The sequence below is a fragment of the Stylophora pistillata genome, chromosome 1 (genome assembly GCF_964205215.1).
Source record: "Stylophora pistillata chromosome 1, jaStyPist1.2, whole genome shotgun sequence".
NCBI classification, from domain to species: domain Eukaryota; kingdom Metazoa; phylum Cnidaria; class Anthozoa; order Scleractinia; family Pocilloporidae; genus Stylophora; species Stylophora pistillata.
The window spans coordinates 28,131,909-28,154,349 of NC_142519.1; the positions used below are offsets into that span (position 1 = coordinate 28,131,909).

A 22,441-nucleotide genomic window follows, 5' to 3' on the forward strand; every position below is an offset into this window, starting at 1 on the left:
TACAGAATAAGTCCATGACAATTTATTCCATTTCTGTATTTAGGCCCCAAAAGTGGGGTTATCGAATGATAAAAAGCCACCCTTATTTCAGAAGCGTCAGGTCTGTATAATTTCAGGTTATAAATAAACTTTGAAATGGGAATAATACGAAAGTGAATACTGTAATAACTAATCCAGACATATTGAGAGCTCCTGACTTTGGCCAGTCGTCACTCTATCCTAGCAAGGGACCCGTTTCTCGAAAGTCCCGGTAACTTAACGGGCCTGTAAAGCTGTTCTGTTTTATTTTTTTTTTCAAAAATTTTGAAAATGAAACAATAAAACTATCAGCTAACGAAACAAAAAGGACTGGTTTGGGTACCAGAAACTGCTTTCCTATCATTTAAGTTTTTATTTTAAATTGTGGCTTCGGGCCCGTAAAGTTACCGGGACTTTGGAGAAACGGGCCTCAGGTGTGAGGTAAATGTTTGTTTCAATGCTTCTTTTACCGCCGGACATATGTGAACGGCAAGCGTAAATCAAGTAGCACTGCTGAAACCGAACTAGGTATTGCAGGCAGTGGATAGCAGACCGTTTTTTCTGGTAACACATCACGAAGATCTATCATTTTGAACCTTTTCCTGGCTATTCAAACACCGGAACACTTTATTTCGGACTTGAACCCACCGGGTTCATTGCGTGCGGGCTCATGTTCCTCGTGGCACTTACGGTGATTTGTTCTGTTTGAATGAGTTCTTGAAGGTTCATTGTGAACAATAAGACCGTCCAATGGCGGATCCTTTAATTTCGTGCATTTCTGATGCGTGGAATTGTATTTTACACGTGATGAATCACATTTCACACGCGATGAATTACACTTCTCGTGCGGCAACACAGTTTTCTTATGCGCCCGTGATTGCTGCTTAGTGTGAGAAACTCTGTCATTCGGACAGTCAACATATACGTTAAAACTTACATTCCGCATCTCTTCCATCGCCTTTTTCGGCGCGTATAGTTCCGACTGTGAGTCCTTTTTACTACTTAAGTCGGTGGTTTTTGGGCTGTTATCTACATCATTGGCCCAGTGTTGGCGAGCGTGATGCCTTCTTGTCATGAAATAGCACCAAACAATAGTTCCAGTTAAAAGTATAAGCACAGCGATTGGAACTCCAATTAAAGCGGCAAGTGGAACTTCCTCCATATATATTTCATTGTCTTCTTGAGGTGCTGGATATTTTCTTGGAGACTTTGTCTTTGTAGATTGGCTCCCTATGCCACCATGAACTACACCTTCATCTGCAAGAGATTTAAACACAATTGGATTTTTTCCTCTATCTGAGTATCTTGTATCTGCGCGAAGAGTGGTTCGGTGTCAATCAAGGGCACTTCGATCGAGTGTCGTAAAATCGAATCAAACCAATCACAAAGGCCAATAAAAACTAAGAAAGATATGACAGAGGGCCAATAGGAACTACGTAAAAACAGGCAAACGTTGTAAAGCGGGAAAATTTGAGTGACCAACACGCGAATGGTTCCAGTCTTGCATCTGATTGGTTTTAGAGGGCGGTGAGAGTTTTCTCTACTAATCACAGAGCAAAAAGACTGATATCACGAATTGATTTGGACCATTCATCGGAATCACGTCGGGGCCCAGTAAGGCGCAACCGATTCCGACCGCAACCCATCGCACATCATTCTAGTTCAGTGGAGAAGCAGTTCTTGTGAAATTAAGAATGAAGTTGTAGTGGTTCAAATAAATTTTTGTTTTAACCAACGAAGATAACAAAAAAGCGACAAAAACTAATAGTCTAACATAATGCTTAAGCGGTGAATTAAAGTTATTAGCTCCTAAGCCTGACTTGACATGAAAGAGGAGGCTACCGGGAATGAATGTATTTGTTTAGTATTCATTGAGACGAATGCCAACTACACTTGATAATGCACGGTTGAAGCAAGCACAGGGTACCTACCGTCGTGTGTCGTGACAATTAGAAACACGTTCTGGGATACGAAACCAGCAGAATTCCCCACCACGCATGTGTACCTGGCTTCATCCGCCAACATGACATTTCTGACAATAAAGCGATGAGTGTACAGTTTACGGTTACCTACGTGTTGCTTGGCACTCTCGCGTATTTCTTGGTACTTTGACTTTCTGAAGTCGACAAAGTCAAATGGATCGGTGTCGTTCGAAACATTCCTGGGTGGTTTCCATTTCAGAAGGTGAAAATCAGGATGACTCTTAGCTACTGCAGAGCACACAAACGTGACGTCTTCGCCTTCCATGGCTGTTTCATTCTTTAAAACGTTCCTTAAAATCTTTGGTTTTTCTTCAGGAGGAAAACGAACTTCATTCTTTGATTCTGGGAAGTAAAATATGAAAAGGGTAAAGTTATGGTGTGCTCCTCGTTTATTTGCCTAGATCTTACATAGTTTAAGGTTACTCTTTCGTACTGGTCTTAAAAGTCTTATTCTATCGTGCCAGTCTTAAAACTAAAGCAGCGGATACATCGCAGTACTCTAGAACTTCCACTCAGCGGACCAACTCGTTGCCGCAGAAAGTGTTCCTGGTGTTGCCTCTACGAAAGTAACGGGTACAAAGGTTTTATGTATATAATGGCAGTTTCCCTGAATAGAGTTGTCACAATTGAGGTTTCTTGAATTTTCATCGATTCCTCACCAGCGTCACCATTCTTATTAACTTTTGTATGTGATACAGAAGTTAAATAATCGTTTGGGGAGGGTCATGGTGGTTAAGCACAAAATGGGTAAAATGGTGCGATTTAGAGGAAAAAATGGTGCGATTTGGGAATAAATCGCACCAATTTGAGCCAATCAGATTACAGGGACCACCAGTGATTTCAAAATGGATGTAATAAAGCACAAAATGGGTATTAATGAACAATCACAAATTAAAGGAACACTAACGTTAAGGATAGCTAATTGCTTATCAAGGTACATTTTTCAATGCGTGAACAAACCGCAATTCTTCTCTTTTGATGAAGTCGCATTCTCTTTCAATCTACAACTGTGAGATCAGAGCAGCAACTCTGTCATCTTCTTTTGCGAGTCACGAAGATTAGCAGTAACAAATATTTCTTCTGTATAGCTCATGAGCCGTAACTGAATTTATCCTATTTTCTGTGTTATTTGCCAGCGACCGACCAATTAGGGAAACCCAGCTTATTTTTTTTCCCATTTCATAACGACGGCGGTACTTCTTAAACCTGGATAACCGCTTATCTAAGAGGCTCAGATGTGAAGGGTTGCAAAGAAAAGTATGGATCAACCCTTTACCCAGCAACTAGTTGTAAGCTGAGTGTGTGTTTCTTACTTAGCCCAAACCGTGCTTGGATTCAGGATTTTCCCCATCTCCTCCAACTGAAACTATCGGTGTAAAATTTGTGACATAGATGAAATAGTTTTTCCCAGTCTCTTTAGTGTACCCAAATACTAATCTGGCAAAGAAATTTATCTTACCAATAACTTTGACATCAAACGTCTTGTCGATGCTACCGTATGCGTTCCTCACAATGCAAGAGTAAGTTCCAGTGTCATCATTAGTCAATTCCTTGAAGCTTAACACCCAGCCTTTTGACTTCAGGTGCGACCGGTGATTCCGGCTCAAAGGCTTGCCATTTTTTGCCCACGTGACATTTAGAGGAGCCGCTCCCGTTGCGTGACATTTTAGTCTAATGGGGTGACCTTTGACGTATTCGAGAATGCGATTGCGTGGAACCTTGAACTTCGGTGGGTACTCATCTACAAAAAGACACACAGCTAACGTTTTTTGATTGCAATCTCTGTTAGTCAAAACGAACGAAAATAACAGATGATGGATAGATGCCTTGGAATAACACGAGAGACTGGATTTCTACAAGCTGACAATTGAATTTAATGTAGTGTTGCTAATGATATTTTGATCGTACCGACATTGATGGGTCGAATTTCTAGCTTAAAGGAGCTAGATTGAAAGGCCGAATTATTTTCCCAGCCCCTGAAAAATTTCTTTTTAGCTGGCCATGATGACGGGAGTTGTCCTGGTGGATAATTCTCTGTAGATGTAATATATATATCTTATTAACCAAGCGCGAGGGCCGGTCTGGGAGAATATCGGCCCGAGGTCTTGACAGTACGGACCGAGCGCAGCGAGGTCCGTACAAAAAAGACCGAGGGCCGATGTTCTTCCATTACGGTCCCGAGCAAGCTTGGTTAATAAGAGAGTTATTACACGACTGAAGTTCAAAGGGACACAAGTGTGGTATCATTCGGGACCATTCGGGACAGTGCCCGGTCCAATACTTAGAGAATATTGGACCGGCAATAGAGCATTTTGATTGGTTGATTTTAGTTATTGGCCCTCTGACTGCCCGAGTCGTGTAATAAGTATTGTGTAGCGAATATAGTGCCAATCCTACTTTTGATAATTATAAAAAAAAAACAAACAAAAAAAAGCCAGGCTTGAGCCGGAGGCGACGGCTATATAGTAGGGAATCATAAAGTTACTGGAAAAATTACAATAAATGAACGGGTACAAACTAATGGAAATTCACCACAAACCTATTAATGGTAATGGTTTTTGAGAAGGCCCTCCCACACTAATCCGCATCGGACGGTCGGTTGTACTTTTGATAGGCGGTTCTCTAGCAGTGATCTCCAACACTGTTGGAAACGATGATAAAGAAGTCAGACGATCAATGCTATTTTTCTGCAGAGGAAAGTTTGCACTACCATACGTGATATGGGTTGGTTTAACTCTAATATATTAACGACACCGATGGAAAAATAATGAACCAGAACTAAAGCAACAGTATCTCTAGGACTGAATATTTTAGGTATGGAATTACGGGAGATACTGTCTCCCAGAAGTGATGAACATGGAACTTCTCCCTATAATAACCGTACATAACCCAGCAAACAGGTAATGAGAATACTGAAACGTATCAGATGGAAGTTGTTATCTTGATCTAACACCAAATTCTTGTAAGTAATTTGCGATGAAATGTGTACCGGCTAGAGGGGAGGATTAGCAAACACAGCTTGGGAGTTAAAGGGATAATGTCAGTACAAGGGAAGTTGGCAATTTTCCGAGCCGCAACCTGAGGGTTGATGTTACAAGTGCTATTAATATTGATTAAACGCTAAACACTCTTAAGATCTAAAAAAAGGCTGTATTATGTACACATTGCTCGTATTACCTGGTGTAATCGGGATAGGACTGGGTGTCTTTCCTGAGTCTGTGGTGACATTTGTGTTTGACCCTGTTAAGTCGGAGAAAACGTTTAATTTTCAGCTGGTTTGGTTGAGGATAGTTTTTCAATTCAAGGCATAATGTTTTGCTTCATATTTTGGCAAGAAATAGCTCATCAATCCTTGAGCGTCTTTTAGAAATGTTTACCTGTACAATTTAAGACGCACAGACAAATACACTGGCTGAATAAATGACCTCCTTCGTGAGTGCCTGACAGACACAGCCACAGTACAGACAGAATGGACCGACAGAAGTACATAGCTACGTAGAAAAACAGTATCTTCAGAACGTGCTGATGTAGGGATGTGCAAACTGGGTCCTTTCTAGTGTAGGATTCTTCAAATTCATAAGCCGTTTACAGTTTTCCTTGTTTTCTGAATACTTTTGTAAGACAGTAATCGCGTGCAATTTCAAAATTTGTAAACGGAGTGGAAGTTAGCCTCTTTCTCTTACCTCTGACCACGAGACGTATTTCCTGTTTGATTTTCCCAAAAGAATTGTAAGCAATACAAGCATACACCCCCTCATCCGAAGGCTCCACCTTTTTTATTTTCAAATATTGAAGCCTCTTCTTAAAACGCGGCAACTGGTTGGTGATGTAGGGCCCCTCGGGTAACTTTCGCCACGCTGTTAAGGTCCTGTTCTCTGGGGGATCCTTTGTTCCGGAGAACTTGCAACGTAATTTGACGTTTCGTCCTTCGTGGACCGTATACTGCGACTTTACTGGTGCAAGAAGGACAGGGGGATCTGATAAACAAAATTGGTGGAAACAGCTCCATTTTAATTCCTCAACTTGGGGATTTAAAAGTTTGTGTTAAAGGGTTTCTCCATCCGATAGGCGTTCTCGGATAAGAAGGTATTTTCTTCATGGCGTAGAAATCTATAACTGATTAAGGCGTTAAAATCAACGCAAAACCGTTCTTCTCTTGGAACGAAGATGAAACGATGAAACGAAGTGTCACGAGAGTAAATACGTACCACAAATCGAATTTCGTTCAAACAAAAACAAAGTCCTCACAAGGGACATTCAGAAAACAGCCAAACTTCGCAAAGAACCAATCAGAACTCGAAGTAAACAGGGTTCTAAGCATGGCCGGGAAAATGGACACTGATCGAGTCACGACGGGTTTAAGTTTTGCATCCCATTCACTGAAATGATGACGCGAGTTTTCAAGACCAATTGCAAACTGAAATCTGAGGCAGTAACAATAAAATTTTGGATTATTTTTACTGTGTTCACGTAAAAACATCAGAAGAGTAGGCTTAACACTTCATAGTTCAGAACCAGTTCTCCTCGTCCCTGCCTACTGTCTAAAGGTCATTGTTCTATCATACACAGTTTTGAGTTGCATGGCCGCACTTGATGCTTCCCAAGCATGTCTCGTGACTAATTATGTTTTGCATAAATCAAAAGATTCACATTTTTAGATCGATTATAGCCCTTGCTCCTTAATTTTATGACCTATGGGGCTAATTGCTTTTGAACAAGTAAATTGCTTTTATATCTGTTAGTTGCTTACGCAACATTACCTCACACTTTCGACTTAAACGCGATTGAACCTACTCCTAATTTTGCTCCAGTTCGCATGAGCTTAATTGTTTTTCGCCACATACCGACTTCTCCAACCGTTTCTCACGCTTAAAAAAGTCTCACGTGATATAAGCTCCATGAGATGTTTTGGTTCTAAAATTCAGTGACCTTTACAGGCCACACACTAAGAGGGGTTCTTTCTTTTTCTGTCGCCTTTCTTTCAGCAGCTATATCAATTACTCCATGCTGCATTTGCCTTCGTGTTGTTCAATGGGCCTCCAGGTATGCTCAGAGTACTCTTAAACAACAATTATGGCTTGCAATTGCAAAGAATTTTACGGAAAGTAAACTCCTAAGCTTTGCTGAACAGTCTTTATCAACAACGTTTCAATCTTCTTTTGTTAAACATAAATATTTGGAATTCTCGCGAAGAAAATTCTTCCCATCTGTTACGGAAACTACATTTTAACCAGCAGGGGGCGGTTATTTCCTCGGGCTACAGTCAACCATGAGTGGAAAGAAAAAAAATTCAGAGTTACTGACAAACAAGTCCAGCTTGCATTCATTCCATTTGATCAGATCAGCGGATTATCCCCAAAAGAGCCGCATGTTATGAATCGTCTGCGGAGATTTTTTAAGTCTTATTTTGTATCGACCCTTAGTTGAGTTGAAAAGGTAAATGAACTAGCTGGTTTCAACCTGCAACAGGTGTCGAAGAAGCTGCTTATAAGGGCAGAAAAAATCCGTTAGATAACAAGCACTTGCACTAGAAATATTAAATTCGTGACTCAGGAATGTAACGAGTCAGTCTATTTTCGATCGTATTTCTAAGTTTTGTCTCAGTCTTAATTTTTTATCATTATGCATGGTTCACTTGATAAAAGGAGCATTTTACCTTTTGTTGAAATATTTATTAGTGGTACACAGCATGCGATAAAATCCGAGAAAAGGGTTTTCATTTTGAGTTCGAAAACAGCTGTAGCATAAATGATACTTTAAACAATAGCACATTGTTCTCGGTTAAAATCCGTCCGTCCCTGTATAGATACGCCATGCAGGGTCTACCACACGGAAAGCCTAACAAGATGACAAAAACCTAAGAGAGCCCTTGACTACACACGTTTAGGTTTCTCAGAACTAAAAAAAGAATAATGCATCAACCCAATGAAGAACAAGATAATTTGAACCAATAAACGACCTCTGATAGATTAACTAAAAGGGCTTCTTCTGGCGTTTGTTATGATTCCCCTCACCGATTCTAATGTAAACAACCAAATGAAAAGCTAACGAGCCAAATCTTTCTGAACACAACAGGCCCATGGACGAAAATAACTTTTATAAATATTATGATGTGAAAATTAAACCAAAGTGTACCCTCCACTACACCTTTGTGTGAGGGGTAATCAGCGTTAATTAAATTAGAGACTTCTTTTGTCGATTGGATTGTGAGTTTGTTCTCGCGAGAGTTCAACGCTTTGTACACTTTTTCTCCACTGAAAGCAATAACTAACGCAAGAACACTTCAAAATAGCTGAACCGTTTGTAGCAGCGGTTTCGAGTTAACCCTTTGTTCAATTGATACCCAAGCGGTATTCAAGCGACCTACAAGAAGCTATTAAGCTGTAACAATGGCCTCAATTTGGTCTTAACGCCCACTTGGTACTTCTTGCGATACGAAATGAGTTCCATAACAATTAGCAATCAACCTTTAACGTCTTAGGTGTTAATTGGATTCACCGTATTGTACTAGCTTACTGTTTTCAAACTCTCCGTTTCTTTTCCTTCCTCCGCTGGCCTCTTTCCTTTTCCCGAGTTATTTCTTGTTGATCAGTAGAAACGACATGTGCTGACTTAACACGTTATATCTTTGCATTAATGTCTTATCGCCCGCTCATTGAACAAATTGGTCTTATCAGTTATGTATCGAATCTTATGTAAAGTATTCTCAAGAAACGGGGTAATAGCAATCAGATCCGCAAAGAGTTAGTTTCAGTACGTGGTTGAAACCTCATAAATCATAATTCTAGTCTTTTCTTGATGGAGATGTCTTTCTGAAGTAGCCATCGAGGAAACAGACAATGAGCAGAACTTGATGAAGTCAGTGAATTCCATTGTGTTATCTGCTCTCCAATTTCGCCACTAATTAACAGGGTTCCGAGCTGTCCTACTTTGAAGAGACAGCTTTGACCACGTGTTTCCGATTTCTTGTTGATTTTAAAGTGAAATCTTTCTCAAAACGGAGTTTTGAGCGCACGAACTACGTACAAAGATGCAACTTCCCCTTGGCAAAGGCACGAGGCCGAGTAATTGATTGAATTTAATCTCTTTTCAAACAATTTATCTCATCACCGTTTACTTTACCCGATACCTATCAGGCATTTTATGAGTTAAATGATTAATAAGTTACATAGGAATCCAGTGAAAATGAGTCAAAGTTGTGTTTATACAGAAACTGAAAGCCTATTTGCATGACGTTAGCACCCTTGCCCCTCACAGACACAACTTATCAAAACACACCTTACGCTCTAAACCAATCCAAAGGAACATACCTTTGCAGTGAACAACCACAAATAGGAATAGAATAAATTCCAAGGAAACCGTTTTGGTGTACCACATTCTTCAGCCAAGGACCTCTCCGTTCTTGAACAAACACAGCGGCGCGCAGCGCTTCTTCTGCGTTAAACTCTGTCAAAGAAATAACAAAGAGGCACGGCGCAAGGTTAATAAATTTCAGTATGCATAAATACATTAAGATATCGATTGCCATGCACACTGACCTTGCATGTAAGCTAACCACTTACAGCAAGAGGTATTCAACAGTTGCCTTTTCATCAGAAGGGGGCCTAGACAGAAGTGTCTTGTTTTTATGCCAGAACTCGACAGGATAGAAATTTCGAATTACTCTCATTAAAAGTACGGATCAAGTTTTATGATTCATAACTGTACTTTAACACTACAACCACCTGGATTCCGAATAACCGATCTTCTCTCCCCTCTCATTTTTCCGATGACCAACGTTTTTCTCGATAGCTTGTTTCATACAGAGATGGATAAGCAGAGATCTTGGATTACAAATAAAACTTAAAGAATCATGCCAATAACGCCGAGTTGCCGACTTCATTTCGGTAAAGGAAGAGAAATTTAAAACCTCTATGTCAGACACTGTTGGCGATTCTTATGTACACTTGGCTCTCAAAACGCCACTGGAAATAATCCTGTTTGGTCAAAGAAGATATCTTTTTTCGGAAACGGCTCAAAATTATTTCTGTTGTAGGTCCGCCGTAATGAATTTCAGACGACAAGTGTCCGATTCGCTGGGAAATTGGCAGTGCCATCGATAATGTAGATTCAGTCGGTACATTGACGAAATTTAACTCAATAAAAACCAAATTCAAATGTAATCCTAGGATACCGCGTAGGTCAAAGTAATAAATCATCTTAACTCGCGCTTTCATCGTGGCCTAATAGGTCACAGTTGTGAAACCAAAACTGTGCAGTGCGACTTGGAAACCGAATAACCACTCCATACGATGGCATCAGTGCGGCAAACAATCGGCTAAAAGCTACGGCCAGTGCTTTGGGTTTTTTGTGTTCGGAATTAAGTACATTTTGTGATGGTTAGAACACGTGTAAATTGTGACGCTCAGGTGTCGCCGGTTAATAAACTCCTGGTCATCAATCATTTCACATTACTCTGCCACTTTTGAAGAAAGCTTTCACATACAAATGAAAAATGTCCTGTTGAAATTTTCGCTTCAATAAGTCATGCTTAACACTCACTCTCAGTCAGATCATACATTCACCTGCAGCGCAAAACAGTAACAAGCGATCCGCAAACCAACGTTGAAAGTCAACTTCGGAAAGAAAGACGAATTTGCAACATCCTGTGCTTCCCAGATAAATTCGATCAATTGGCTGCTGGTATTTCAATCCGTGTTTGACCCGAGAGCACCGCCTACAGGACGGAAATCCGAACAAGTCGCACACCATTAATACTTACGCAGTGTTAGAAGCCTGAATGATCGCCAGCAAGAATCTTTGTGATCCTTTCAGATCGCACAATCAAGTGGAAAGTTCAGGTCATCCAAGATTTCCCTGACCAGCAGCAGAGAATTCATTTCGCTCGAGGCAAAGCTCGGCGCACGCCAATCACTCGGACAATTACTGCCTGTCAAGTCACCGATTACACCACAGAGATAACCTATTGTTTCTAAACAGTTCCCAGCTCAAGTGTAAAAGGCGGCCTTGACGCAAGCTGTTTTCCTTTCCTTGACGACTCTGTCTTTACGTTCTTGGCGAGCACTTCTAAACAAACAAGCCGTTCAACGAAGGATGCGGGGATTACAGAGGACGAAAGCGATCGGTTAAGCCATTCTCGTGCATTCGCGACCACATATCGCGCGGCTTAAATGTCACATATCAGATCCAGCGGAAGCCGCTGCACAGAACTTCACAAAGCCACAGCCTTCTTGCTATTGCCAGTTTGTGTCTGGAGGTCAGATCAGATGCCGTTCGGATGATGTGGCGAAAGTGAATTACACAAAGAAGAGATCGATAAGGAAAGTGTCGATCTGCCGGATTAACGTCTGTGCAACCTTCCACAAGGCGATCGATGCGTCAAAATGTAAAATGAGCGATTGTTGACTGAAACCCAATATGCTAGAACCTCTCTGTCCGTGTATACACAAATATTTGATTTGAATTAGAAAATACTTACACATTCGGCAGCCAATCAGCGGCAGCTGAAACCGGGCGCGAATTAATTAACTTAATTGCAAATGTCCATAAAGGACAAATCGCTTCGACTGATGTGTACCGCTTGTTCACCCCGCGACTCGGAGATTAACATCAAGATTTTTATCACGATACATTTTGAAGATTTCTTCGATTTATTCATCACTGTTTCAAATCTAGCGTGCATGCTCGCCGCAGCGTAGAAAGAAGATGCAATAACACATTTCGACGGCCGAGTAATAGTTTCGGGTATTATTACTTTACTTTCAAATGAAATTTGTTTATGTCAGGGTGGATTTCAACCAGTGATTTAATTACAAAAGAAATAATGTCTACACGATTTTCTTTTATTTCACATAATGAAATAAAGCGGCTTCAGTTAATTTTATCATTGCCGTTTGACTTTACCATTTTTTCAGACGCTGTGCAAACTGTGAGAACATCCATTGCCTGATTTCTACGAAAAATCGGTCTAGGCGGTAGAAATTTAATCTTTTGTTATTCTCCTTCGTCGGGGAATAGATGAATGTGAAGAAAGCAACAAAGACATAACTGAGATTAAAAATTAAGAACAAACGAAAATCTTTTGATCAAAGTCAAATATTTTTTGTGAATAATTTCTTTAAGCTTTTCGGTGATAGTTCAAATATCGTTAAGGTGACGTTAAGAAAAATGGAAATATCTTGTTAGTTATTTTTGGTATGTCTTTTCCTAAAAGGAATTTTAAGATTAAAAGTAAAACGCTCAGAAATAACTGCTTGGTCATATTACGTCCAGCAGGTGACCAAACAGTAGGGTGCAATTGAAATATAATTTCAATGAAATACGTGAATCTCAAAACGTATGGCCAAAATTCGATTTTACCTCCTTCTGTCAAAGTTGAAAATAAAAAACAATGATTTCCATACCGTTAACAAAGAGATCAGGAAAGCATCTCGCCAAACCGGGAAAGGAAAGTCTTCATGGGGGTTCAAATTCTGATGGTCCCCCGTTGGGAAGACACTTTTAAAATGCTAAGCTGATTCTTAGGTCGTCATTTGGAGAGAGGCGTTTTCTTTTTCACTTTGTGATATTTGCCTGATGTGTCTTATCTCGATGAATGGAGCGTGATGACTGCCAACCACACGCTGAGTCACATCTGAAGGGATCTCATCAAAAACATCGCTAAAAATGGTTCTTAATCAAATAATTCAGGCCGGCAAGAAATTACAGGATCAGTTTAACGACAGGCCCAGAGATAAAGTAGCATTTGTTAGACATGATATAGATATTACTTGACAAGTGAGTCCGAAGATGGCCTGACTACTGTCACAAAATGCGAGTGTCTTGGCCAAATCAGAAGATTTAATCATTAAAGCAAAAAAAAAATAAATTGCGACAGTTTGTAAAGAAAGGAAGCGACAAAAATTAATCATCACTAAAAATCATCTACTTTATGCATTTTATATCTGGTTCTGACTTTTCAGTTGACAAATAGAATTTCCGCTCAGTTTTTTTTAATTTTTTGTCAAGCTTCTCTTGTCTACAATCTCCAAGACAGAAAGAGATGTGTTTTGAAAACATGATTTCTCGCTTCTGATAACCTACGTGAGTATATTTTTCTTGAGAAACGCGATATATTTTTCATCTCAGAGACAGGAAAGGAAAAGCAAAGGAAGCTTTTTACCCGCTGAGAAATAAAAACATGAACGCATCACGACTTAGTAATGTTTACAGCTCATGATCGCAATTCAAAAATAAACAATCGAAAAGGTAGAAAAGGAGAATCTGAGCTTTCCTTCTCTCTCTTTCCAACGCTTTCCTCGAAATCCTCGATGGCTTAAAGCATGGCGGAAGTGGCTTTTCTCGAATGTTTCGTAAAACATAAAATTCCTTCCAATTTTCAACGAATTCAGTCTGTTTTCTTTATTGAGAAATTCAATCTCCACCTCACCCTTTGCCCAAAATAAAATTGATATGAGTCACTCATCCGTTTTAATAAAACAAATATTGAGTTTGAGAAGCGTTCTGTCATATCTTCAGTTAGTACCTTCATCATTTATCAATCAAGTCGTCAAAGCACCACAGTATCTGTTGCATCAAGTTGTGGCCTTTTGCCATCAAATTTACATTGCAGTAACTTTCTGCAAATAATTAAGAGCGAGAGCGAGCTAGGCAATACTGCTCGTCTTATTCTGATAGGCTTCTCATTCTCAAAAAAAAAAGAATTCCCAAAATTTTTAAAGACAATTTTCAACTATTCTCAAGATTTGTTAGTGATTGATTCTTTCTATATTTTTCGATTTTTTTTTTTTTTTTTTACGATGCTGAAACTCAGTAAATGATTTGCCAAATGGGTGTCGTTCACCACCGGTGAAATGAACATTCCTAGAGTGGTAAACTAATGTAAATGAATAATTGTAATTAGTTAACATAATTCTAAAAATATGATATTACTCCTAAGACTAAAGAACCTGACCATACCAAGGAAGTTTCTTCTTCGGCGCGGGTGCTTTACTTGGACTTGAAAATTGGTCTGTACGATTTTGATCGGAGTCAAACTTTGGTTGAAATAACTGGAGCAAGAATGCGACCAATTTCGGGAAATAGTTCCATTAAACGCCTAGTTTAAGCTACCAAATAATTGGCTTATTCAACTAAGTACACGGCAACTTGAGAATTAAGCTTGAGGAAATACTTATGCAACCGGATGACCAACTTGGTCATGCGGGATGCAATGAAATCGCGCTCACCTAGACTTCATCATAGAATGCGACGAAATGTTCAAGCTAATAGTAACTCCATAGCTTGCGACTTATCTGTTATTTTCAATTTCCTATTCAGCTTAATGTCGAAATTTAGCTCTAAATTAACCACCTAGTCCGCTCAAATACACTATCTCAAATACTTAACACTAGCAAAAATGTGGCTGTTACACTCGCCAGAAAACCGCCATTAAGCCCAGATTTCTATTGGCTAAAGTCTCCTCATGGAGCTAAGAGTCCTAAGAGTATTTATGAAAAACTGAGCCGCATGCAATGGGTAGGTAGCAAGACTGAGACGAAACGTGATTGGATCGTTAGCTTCTACCAATTGCGGAAGACACTCACAAGCGTACTAAGTGGGGCAGAAACTCTGCTTTCACACGGAGCATTTTTTGCGTTGCTCTATTCCGTCGGATTAAAGCAAGTGTAGAGACTGATACAACTGCTAAATGCGATTTCCTACAAGACGCTGGGCCGGATACACCATGGAACCAACACAAGTTTGCTGACAACGCTGATCGGTCAAATGAATTAGGGATTAAACCATTATTTGGCACATGTCTGGTTTAGTTTCAACACAAAATTCACTGTGCGTCTCTCATAATCTAAAATAAGAGGATTTGCTATTTCCGCGCGCGTTTCCTTTGCTCGTGGTTCACGCGCCCAAGAGTTTTTAAAGCTACTTGTTTTAGCTCAGACTTACTTTTCCTCGCCGTGAACCCAGGTCAGTTTGTTGCGACCAACGCGAACCGATCGTCGGACTCACCCGATGTTCCGTCCTGTTCTAATAGCGTGCCTCACTTCTTCGCTGTTTTGACACAAACTCAGTGCGCTTTCCATTAGTAGAATAAACAGAGAATAATTTATTTGTCGTGGAAAAAGCACTCAGACGCCTGCTCTCTGACCTCTTCCCAAACAGTGGGAGATTCACGAAAAATATAAACGTCCCGTAGAAAGCTGCATTTGAGGGTAATTTCGAAGGAAGATCTACTGAATCCACTTGACAAGACTTGCGTCGTTTGTCTGTGTCGAATGGAACTTGTTAGTCGCGTGATCAGCAACATAAACGCTTTCGTGAATAAGAACGTAATCCTTCGTACAAAGAGTGACACATTACACGGAATTGAAAGAAGCACTCGGAGATAAGTCATCTAGAATTGATGTGTTGACATTAAGCTCAAACCCGTAATCCGCAAAGTTTAATTTTTATGGGGTTCTGAATCGTTAAGGAGTTTAAGAAGGAAAATTCCCACGTATTTAAATTCTTTTAGACAAGTCATGGATTTAAGCAATCCCTAACTAAAGCTTGTACTCTTGTCTTAAGAAAAGTTTGAAGAAATATTTCTTTCGAACCGAATCGAGGAATACATAAGCTTTCCAGAACGGCGCTTAAACCGGAGCGTTTGTTTTTATAAACGCGTCGTGACTGTTCAGGCACAATGCAGAAAGACCGCCTACTCGCAAAGTTTCAATCTGCCCCTATTTATTTCCGGCAACCATTAGCTGCTTTTGATTGACAATGTCAGTTAAATAACGAACAGCTGGTTGGGGGACAGCCTTAAGAGCTTAGATCTGCTTTTCGTTTCCCAGGATTTGGGATGGTATTTATTTCACTTTCTTGTCAGTTTATCTGTACAAGAATACTTTCATATCAGGTGAACTAAGTGGGTTAAGGCGGAGATTTTTCGTTAAAGGTCGATCTTATCTAGAGTTATTTATTCTGCCCTTCCGTGACTATTTATAATTCTCAGACTGGAGCTCTAAAATTAAGAATTAAATATTCATTTGATAACACTTAACAAATATGCAAAACATTGGAGAGTGATATTTATCACAAGGTTTTACTGTTTTTCAAAGCTGATCTCAAATCTGCTGATAAAAGATCAATTCCAGTTTAAGATGCAATCCGTTTTGCTCTCACACAGCGTTGCTTTTTTTCGAGAGAGAGAGGAAAACTCTTATAATGTTATTTTAACGGTGTACTTCAGTTCACATCTGCTGCTTTTCTCCCTTCAATTAGAGAATGAATTCAAATGACACTAAGAAATTTTAGCGTGAGAGGTAGGATAAAATAAAGAAACAAAAAAACAAAAATAAAAACAACGGAAAAAAACAGAGGGACTATAACAGGATACATCTTTGCCCTCCTCCTACTCGCGAGACATTCAGACTGAGAGCAAGGTGCTTGCTATGTTATCCGCAACAACATTAACTGAAATTATACTCAGTTGCGTGTCTCTATAATTATTCTTTTTTCTATTTTTATGTAAATCAGTTGTGGCCATGGTGGCCCTCAGGTTTCCTTCTTTTCCCGTCAAAACAAGTTGATCAGAGTAAAATGTTTTAAGCCTGATATGTGACACACAACACTAATGACTCTGATCTTCCAATAGATCGATGTTTTTGCCACATTTAGCATTTTTATCATCAAGAAAAGACAATGCCGCCAAATCATCGCTCCCCCTGGAGAATGCAGTTTGTTATTTCGGGATTGAAAAGCTAGACATGAAGGTAATACTTCAGATTACCTATAGGGTCGAATTGATGTAAAAAAATTAAAATTCCTCGGAAACTGCCCGAAAGATGTTGACAAAGACTGTCGCTTAACTATGCGAAAGCACTCGTGGTTAGCCGTTAAAGCTTCACGAAGTCGTCTAAAATAAACCCCAAGGTAGGATACTCTTTGAGAAGGTAACTCTAGCGACACATGATCGGTAGAATTATTTGAAGAATGTTTCGAGTTTTCGGTCTGTTATTCGGGAAGTGATTGGTCCGCAACACGCCCCATATGTGATTTCGAGTGGGTTCGTTGTTGGTTTTAAAGATAACAGACCCATGAAAACCTTGACCTGAAAATGTCGGTTTCGGTGGCTTGCCAGTATGACAAACTAGGAATGCGACTTACTAGTCAAGTGTAGGAGTAATATTTCAGTTCCTAACGAAGGTCAGCTGCTGGACTGAGTTTGACATTTTTATCCGTTTCTCGAGGAGATAAAAGGACTTCTGGAGTATTTAACCACGGCCCAAGCTTATAAATAGGAAAGAGCTTCTCATGACCGGCCGGTGAGATACGACCAATCATGGCTCCTGTGTCTAGACTTTTTGAAAACATAATCATACCATCTCAATGCACTATGCCCTCTATCGAGAAGCCCTTAAACCTGATGACTGATTGCTGGAAATCTTTGCCAGGGGTGTTATACAGGACATTTGTTGGTCTTTTTGCTGAGCCGAAAGGGGGCAAACGTCAACATTTTCAATCCTGTTGATTTGAAACTTGAAGGGGACATGTCCTAGGACTCCCTAATAGCTCCCCTTCCTCCCCCCGGGCTTGTTTTTCAGTCTGTTACCCTCCCCACTCTCTAATTTAATTTCCTTGCATTTTCTGTTTTCATAATGTTTTGAAGAATTTTATAAGAACAGAGCAATCAAGATTTAAGCTTCGAAATGAGGGAGACTTACATGCAGCGGTGTCCAATATATGATCCCCATCGCCTGCTGCTCTCGTGTTTATAGTCATGTTTGGAATTTCTCACACGAACAAACTTGTGTAAGTGAAGTATCGCCAGAGAGCCGCCTTAGCGGCTGTGAATATTCTTCCGGTTTCTTGCTTGAAGATTCATGCGTCACGACAAGAAAAATATCTGCATATATCAGTGATGTTTTCATGCCTCTTACAATGTCTTCAATTACCAGCCAGTGTTATTACCCGCCATCGTAAATTAATACCGAAGTACAACATCTGCATTAAGCTTTTTGAATTTTACCAAATTTTTTTTTTAAGACGCATCAAGTTTAAAGCTTGATGTGATCACGATATTCTATTCACGATATCTCTGTTATCTTTCATTACTTACATTGAAGACCGTCGCCACATGAATCTTCCAGTTCGTTGCTTCAAATATCAGCAAGTTCCATTTTAATTTCATCGGGTTTGTTTTCACTATTTTGCCGGGTGTTTTTGAGAGGAGAAGTAATTTGTCAAAACTCCAGCCGGAAACCTATCATCATTATGCTCAACCCCTACACTTAATGATTATAAACATGAGCGAAAACCAGAAGCGCAGACCTGAAACGAAACGAAAGTTGATGATAACAGTAGTGACACCGCCTTGTCTCTCAGTGCGCCTCCGTCACTTTCTAGTTCTTGCAAAGTTTCGTCCCCTGAACTTACAAACGCAAAAATAGCTGTTATCGCCGCTCTTTGCAGTGATACATACGAAAAAATTATCAATAACTCACTCTGACATCTTTTGCAAATGAGTTTTCATGATCGATTAAACCAGCTTTCGTGCACTCGACATTGCACGGTTCACAAGTCTAGCCGAATTGTTTGCTACGCATCAAATTTTGAACCCGCTAAGTTCGAAGTTGGTTAGGACTTTTTCTTGCATATCGAGGCAAAACATGTTCCTGTTTTGAACAGTCTGGAAGCTACCAAGGCGGCTCTTTCCGTTTAATAACTCTCTCAGTGACATATGGAACACACCGCCCTAGGGTTTGAGGGTTTGAGACCTTTCGAACAAAGGTGAGCTTAAGAGTCTGTTTTCAAGTCATATCAAATTAGACAAAGGCAAACTAGTGACTTGTAAAAAGAAGTCAGAATGATGGATCGCCCGAACGAGCGTTTCGCACCAGTTATCAATACAAACTGAAGGATTTGATTCCGGTTATCTAAAACGATTTGTTTAAGTTGAAGTAAGGGATTAGCCGATGAAAAGACACCCATCCATTGTAGAGTTGTAATTGTGAAAGACTATAATTAGATGGCTATCAAACCTTCTTGCAATGTATTTCAAACCTCACTTCGTTTTGGTTTGAGGCATCTATTTTTCTTAAAGGTTTGAAGATCTGAGTGTGCGGTTTGAATGTCCTCAACTATACCATGCCAGACTTGCAAGCACCGCACTGCAGCGCTCGATCCATAATAAACAGTCGTAATGAATCGAATGTTGATCAACCTACCTCTCTTCCTCTCTGTCAACTCACGGTTATTGCTTGGACTTTTTCCATCACTTAAGAACATAATCAGAAAGTTAAATAAATTTGACACTGACAGCGAACACTTTGACCGCGATCGCTTCCATAGAAGAGTACAAGAACTTAGACGTCTTTGATATGACAAGATATTGACTGAGGCTTTCAAATTGCATCTTGTCGAAGCATAGAAGAGTTATAGCCGCGGTAATTGAATGGCTTTGACTTCATCAGATGATTTGTATTGTTGATCAACCCACGTGGACAATTAAACCACACTGTCATCCAGTGAAAAGAGCCTATAAACCATGAAAGAGCCACAAAGAATACATTTTATATCGCGTTGTTTTCTCTTGAGACGAAAACGATTTCAAAAGAAAGCGTTAATGCATGGAAAGCGAAGAAAACAATTCTCAAACTATTGCTTTTGTTTCAAAAAGTTTACTTGTAGGTACATTACAGACTGCTTGAGAATCGCTGATTTCTCTTAGTCCTTGAAGCTTTTTTTTCATTAAAAGGAAAGTTTTCTGTCTTCAACTAGTTTTATTTTCTTGATTAGTCTCAGTTATCAGGTCTTGAGGAAAAATCAGACCCTCTTTTGAAGCAAGAAATGACCAAAGGTATTAGCACACCCAGTTCTAAGCTTCGCGTTTCTATTCCACTGATACTTACTTCGGAGAGAAATTGTGTGATTACATTCTATTTTGTCGCTGAAGTTCACTATCACGATGGTTACTTCATCGCCGCTTTAACATCGAGATTCGAATTGACCTTAAGTATCACAGCCTGAGGGCGATCGAACAAGGTCTAATAATAGAATAGATTTCCGTGTTCCTTCAAATCCACCTTTCAATAGAGCCTTTTTGTTTTTGACATCTATCATATAGCAACGTGGGTAATCCCATTATCATAACGGTGAGATTTTTCTTCGCACGGTGCGAAGAAAAATCTGGAAGCTGAAATCCGTTGGGCTATCGAAGGTAATACTGTAGGCGGCTCTGAAAGCGACTTAGTGAGGGGGCTGTCCAACCTCGCCCCCAGGGCCCTAAAGTTTCTCATTAACTGTGGGTGGGGCACAATAGAACTTCTTTGATAAGAGTGTTTGTCGCACTGTCTAATTTCATTTCGGCGCCTATCATTGTAATTATTTTGATCCAAAAATTATGCAGCTACGCCTACCTGTTCTGTACCAAAAACAAAGTCATAACACCTGGTCTAACTGTCAAGAAGTCTTTGTTTTTTGAGTAAGAGGTCTTTCTTTCCTCTGACAAATAATAAGTCAAAGCCGAGAGATCGTCAGCCAATGTTCTCTTGTCCAAGTTCAGGTTACCGTACAGATCATGGCTCTGTCAACATTCAGGTTGGGCGTTTTGTTAAAAAGGAATCCAGTTGCAACACTTCCTTTTTCAATGGCATTATATTTATTAAAAGAAACTTTGGAATTGCAAGCATGTGATTGGGCCACTACCGGCCATTATCTATCGCCTAGGAGGGGGGGGGGGACGTAGGATTTTGGCTGTGTCACGATAGAATCACCTGATCCCCCTAAAGGCTCTGAAATATCGTATTGACCCCTCCTCAACAGCATTCCTTTCTACATGAACGTTTCCTCTTAGTAAACTATTAGCGACGACTGGTTCCCCCTGAAAACCATGTGAACCCCCCAAAGATCCCTCCAACCCCCCCCCCCCACCTCCAGGCGTTAGATATTAAATAATGACTGGTTCCTAGAGGAAATTTAGCCGGCGTAGTGGAGGGTCTTTTTTTTAACACAGTGAGCATAAACACAATGAGCATAAACACAGTGAGCATAAACCCAGTAAAATGACGTCAGTAGAACACTTTACTTTACAGTTTTTAATTGTCAGAAGTTGCCAATATTTATCACCGTCATAGATCTAAAAGGGATTGTTTGGGTGACGGCTGTTATTAGAAGATGGTCAGAATACGGAAATAAAGCTTGAAGAACGCACTTCATTGGGCCCACTAAGGTGCAAAATGCTAAAACATGAACTGCGACATATTTTAGGTAACGACTAACTTGAAAATGCCCACGGGTATGAACGATCAGAGGCGACAAAATGGAGGGATGAAATGTCGTGCGTGGTGACTCTGTGTCAGAAACATAATGCACAACGCCATCTCTTATGCTTATTCTTGATTTATATTTGTCAAAAATTTAATGTTGCATAACATCTTAAGTGCGACACCGTTGCCTCAAGCAATAAAAGAATCACAAGAGCGTTGTACTCAAAACACACCATGCTGTGTGGTCAAACTACTTAACTCTGCTTGCTTTAAATGATTCTATATTAATGGTGACGGAAAAGAACACACTGTGGTAATGTTCATGGAAGAATATATCGACTAGTATTGTACTACTAGTAAGTGCTAATGAAGGAAATTTCCAGAAAGAAAATTTCAAAACGCTTTATTCAATGCTATGCCCTCGTGGTGACTCTATTTAACGGTTGAATCATTTTAAGTGCGGTCAAAACCAAAACAGAAAGTTACAAAACACAAAAATTTAAATAAGAAAAGTGTGAATTTAAGGACTAGCCTTATAATTTTTGTTGCGTTTATTAGGCTGCACTGGATGCGACTTTGAGCTGTGATTTACGAACGAACTGCTACCTCCAACGAGCGTAACGAACTAACGGCGATAACGAACGAACTTGTTTGGATCTTTCAAGCACTTTTGTGTTCTACCTCCACCAAGGATGTACTGATGCATATGAGAATCATAATAACTAATCAGTGTCCACAGCGTTACGGTAACAGTTTTCTTTGATTTTCTCTGAAATAACTAATCCGTTCGACCACAGCTTTAACCATTACTAAAGGAAATAATGGTAAATATGGCATAAAGAAGATAGGTTACTACTGATTGCTACTGCCTTCGTTTAGTTTTTACCCGTCCCTTCGAAACCTCCCCACCCTACTCCCCTGCTATGATTTTGACATTTCCAGTTCCCGTCTCGAACTTCAGTTTCGTTCGAATTTGAATGATGGAAGCTGTGTGATATTGGGTTCCAAGGTTTGAATTTTGTTTTTGTATCTTATTTATTTGGCATTCTAGCTTTAATTATTAGGAATTATTTAATAATGTACATTTTGTGAAGACTTAGTTAACTTTCTCAACACGCTTTTTATTTGGCACCTAAGGATGTTTCTATAGCAAAAATAAACCTCGATTAACAGTTGCAATTCAAGGTTGTCAAAAGC

The 22,441-nt window shown here is 39.8% G+C and overlaps 1 protein-coding gene and 1 long non-coding RNA gene across 9 annotated transcripts in view; one reads left to right on the plus strand and one right to left on the minus strand.

Annotated features, from left to right (window-relative positions):
* LOC111322700 (fibroblast growth factor receptor-like 1) lies at nucleotides 1–19,335 on the minus strand. Of its 4 annotated transcripts, none has more exons than XM_088728858.1 (8): nucleotides 19,205–19,335; nucleotides 9,311–9,446; nucleotides 5,684–5,977; nucleotides 5,178–5,240; nucleotides 4,540–4,641; nucleotides 3,460–3,741; nucleotides 1,950–2,342; nucleotides 1–1,275 (listed from the first exon to the last, which is right to left on the minus strand). In XM_088728858.1, exons 2-8 carry the CDS (start codon nucleotides 9,375–9,377, stop codon nucleotides 629–631), a joined length of 1,848 nt encoding a protein of 615 aa, XP_088584984.1. In that variant the 5' UTR covers nucleotides 9,378–9,446; nucleotides 19,205–19,335; the 3' UTR covers nucleotides 1–628. The 4 variants fall into 4 exon arrangements, with proteins under 4 accessions (XP_088584984.1, XP_022781586.1, XP_022781585.1 ...); XM_022925851.2 differs by lacking the exon at nucleotides 19,205–19,335 and adding an exon at nucleotides 14,943–15,402; XM_022925850.2 differs by lacking the exon at nucleotides 19,205–19,335 and adding an exon at nucleotides 10,762–11,999.
* The window catches only part of LOC111322702 (uncharacterized), a 17,907-nt gene continuing 11,998 nt past the window's right edge, over nucleotides 16,533–22,441 (plus strand). For all 5 annotated transcript variants that reach the window (XR_015990227.1, XR_015990223.1, XR_015990226.1 and 2 more), the window contains exons 1-2: nucleotides 16,533–16,910; nucleotides 21,803–21,990. This is a non-coding gene — a long non-coding RNA (uncharacterized LOC111322702). The remainder of the gene's footprint in view (nucleotides 16,911–21,802; nucleotides 21,991–22,441) is intronic.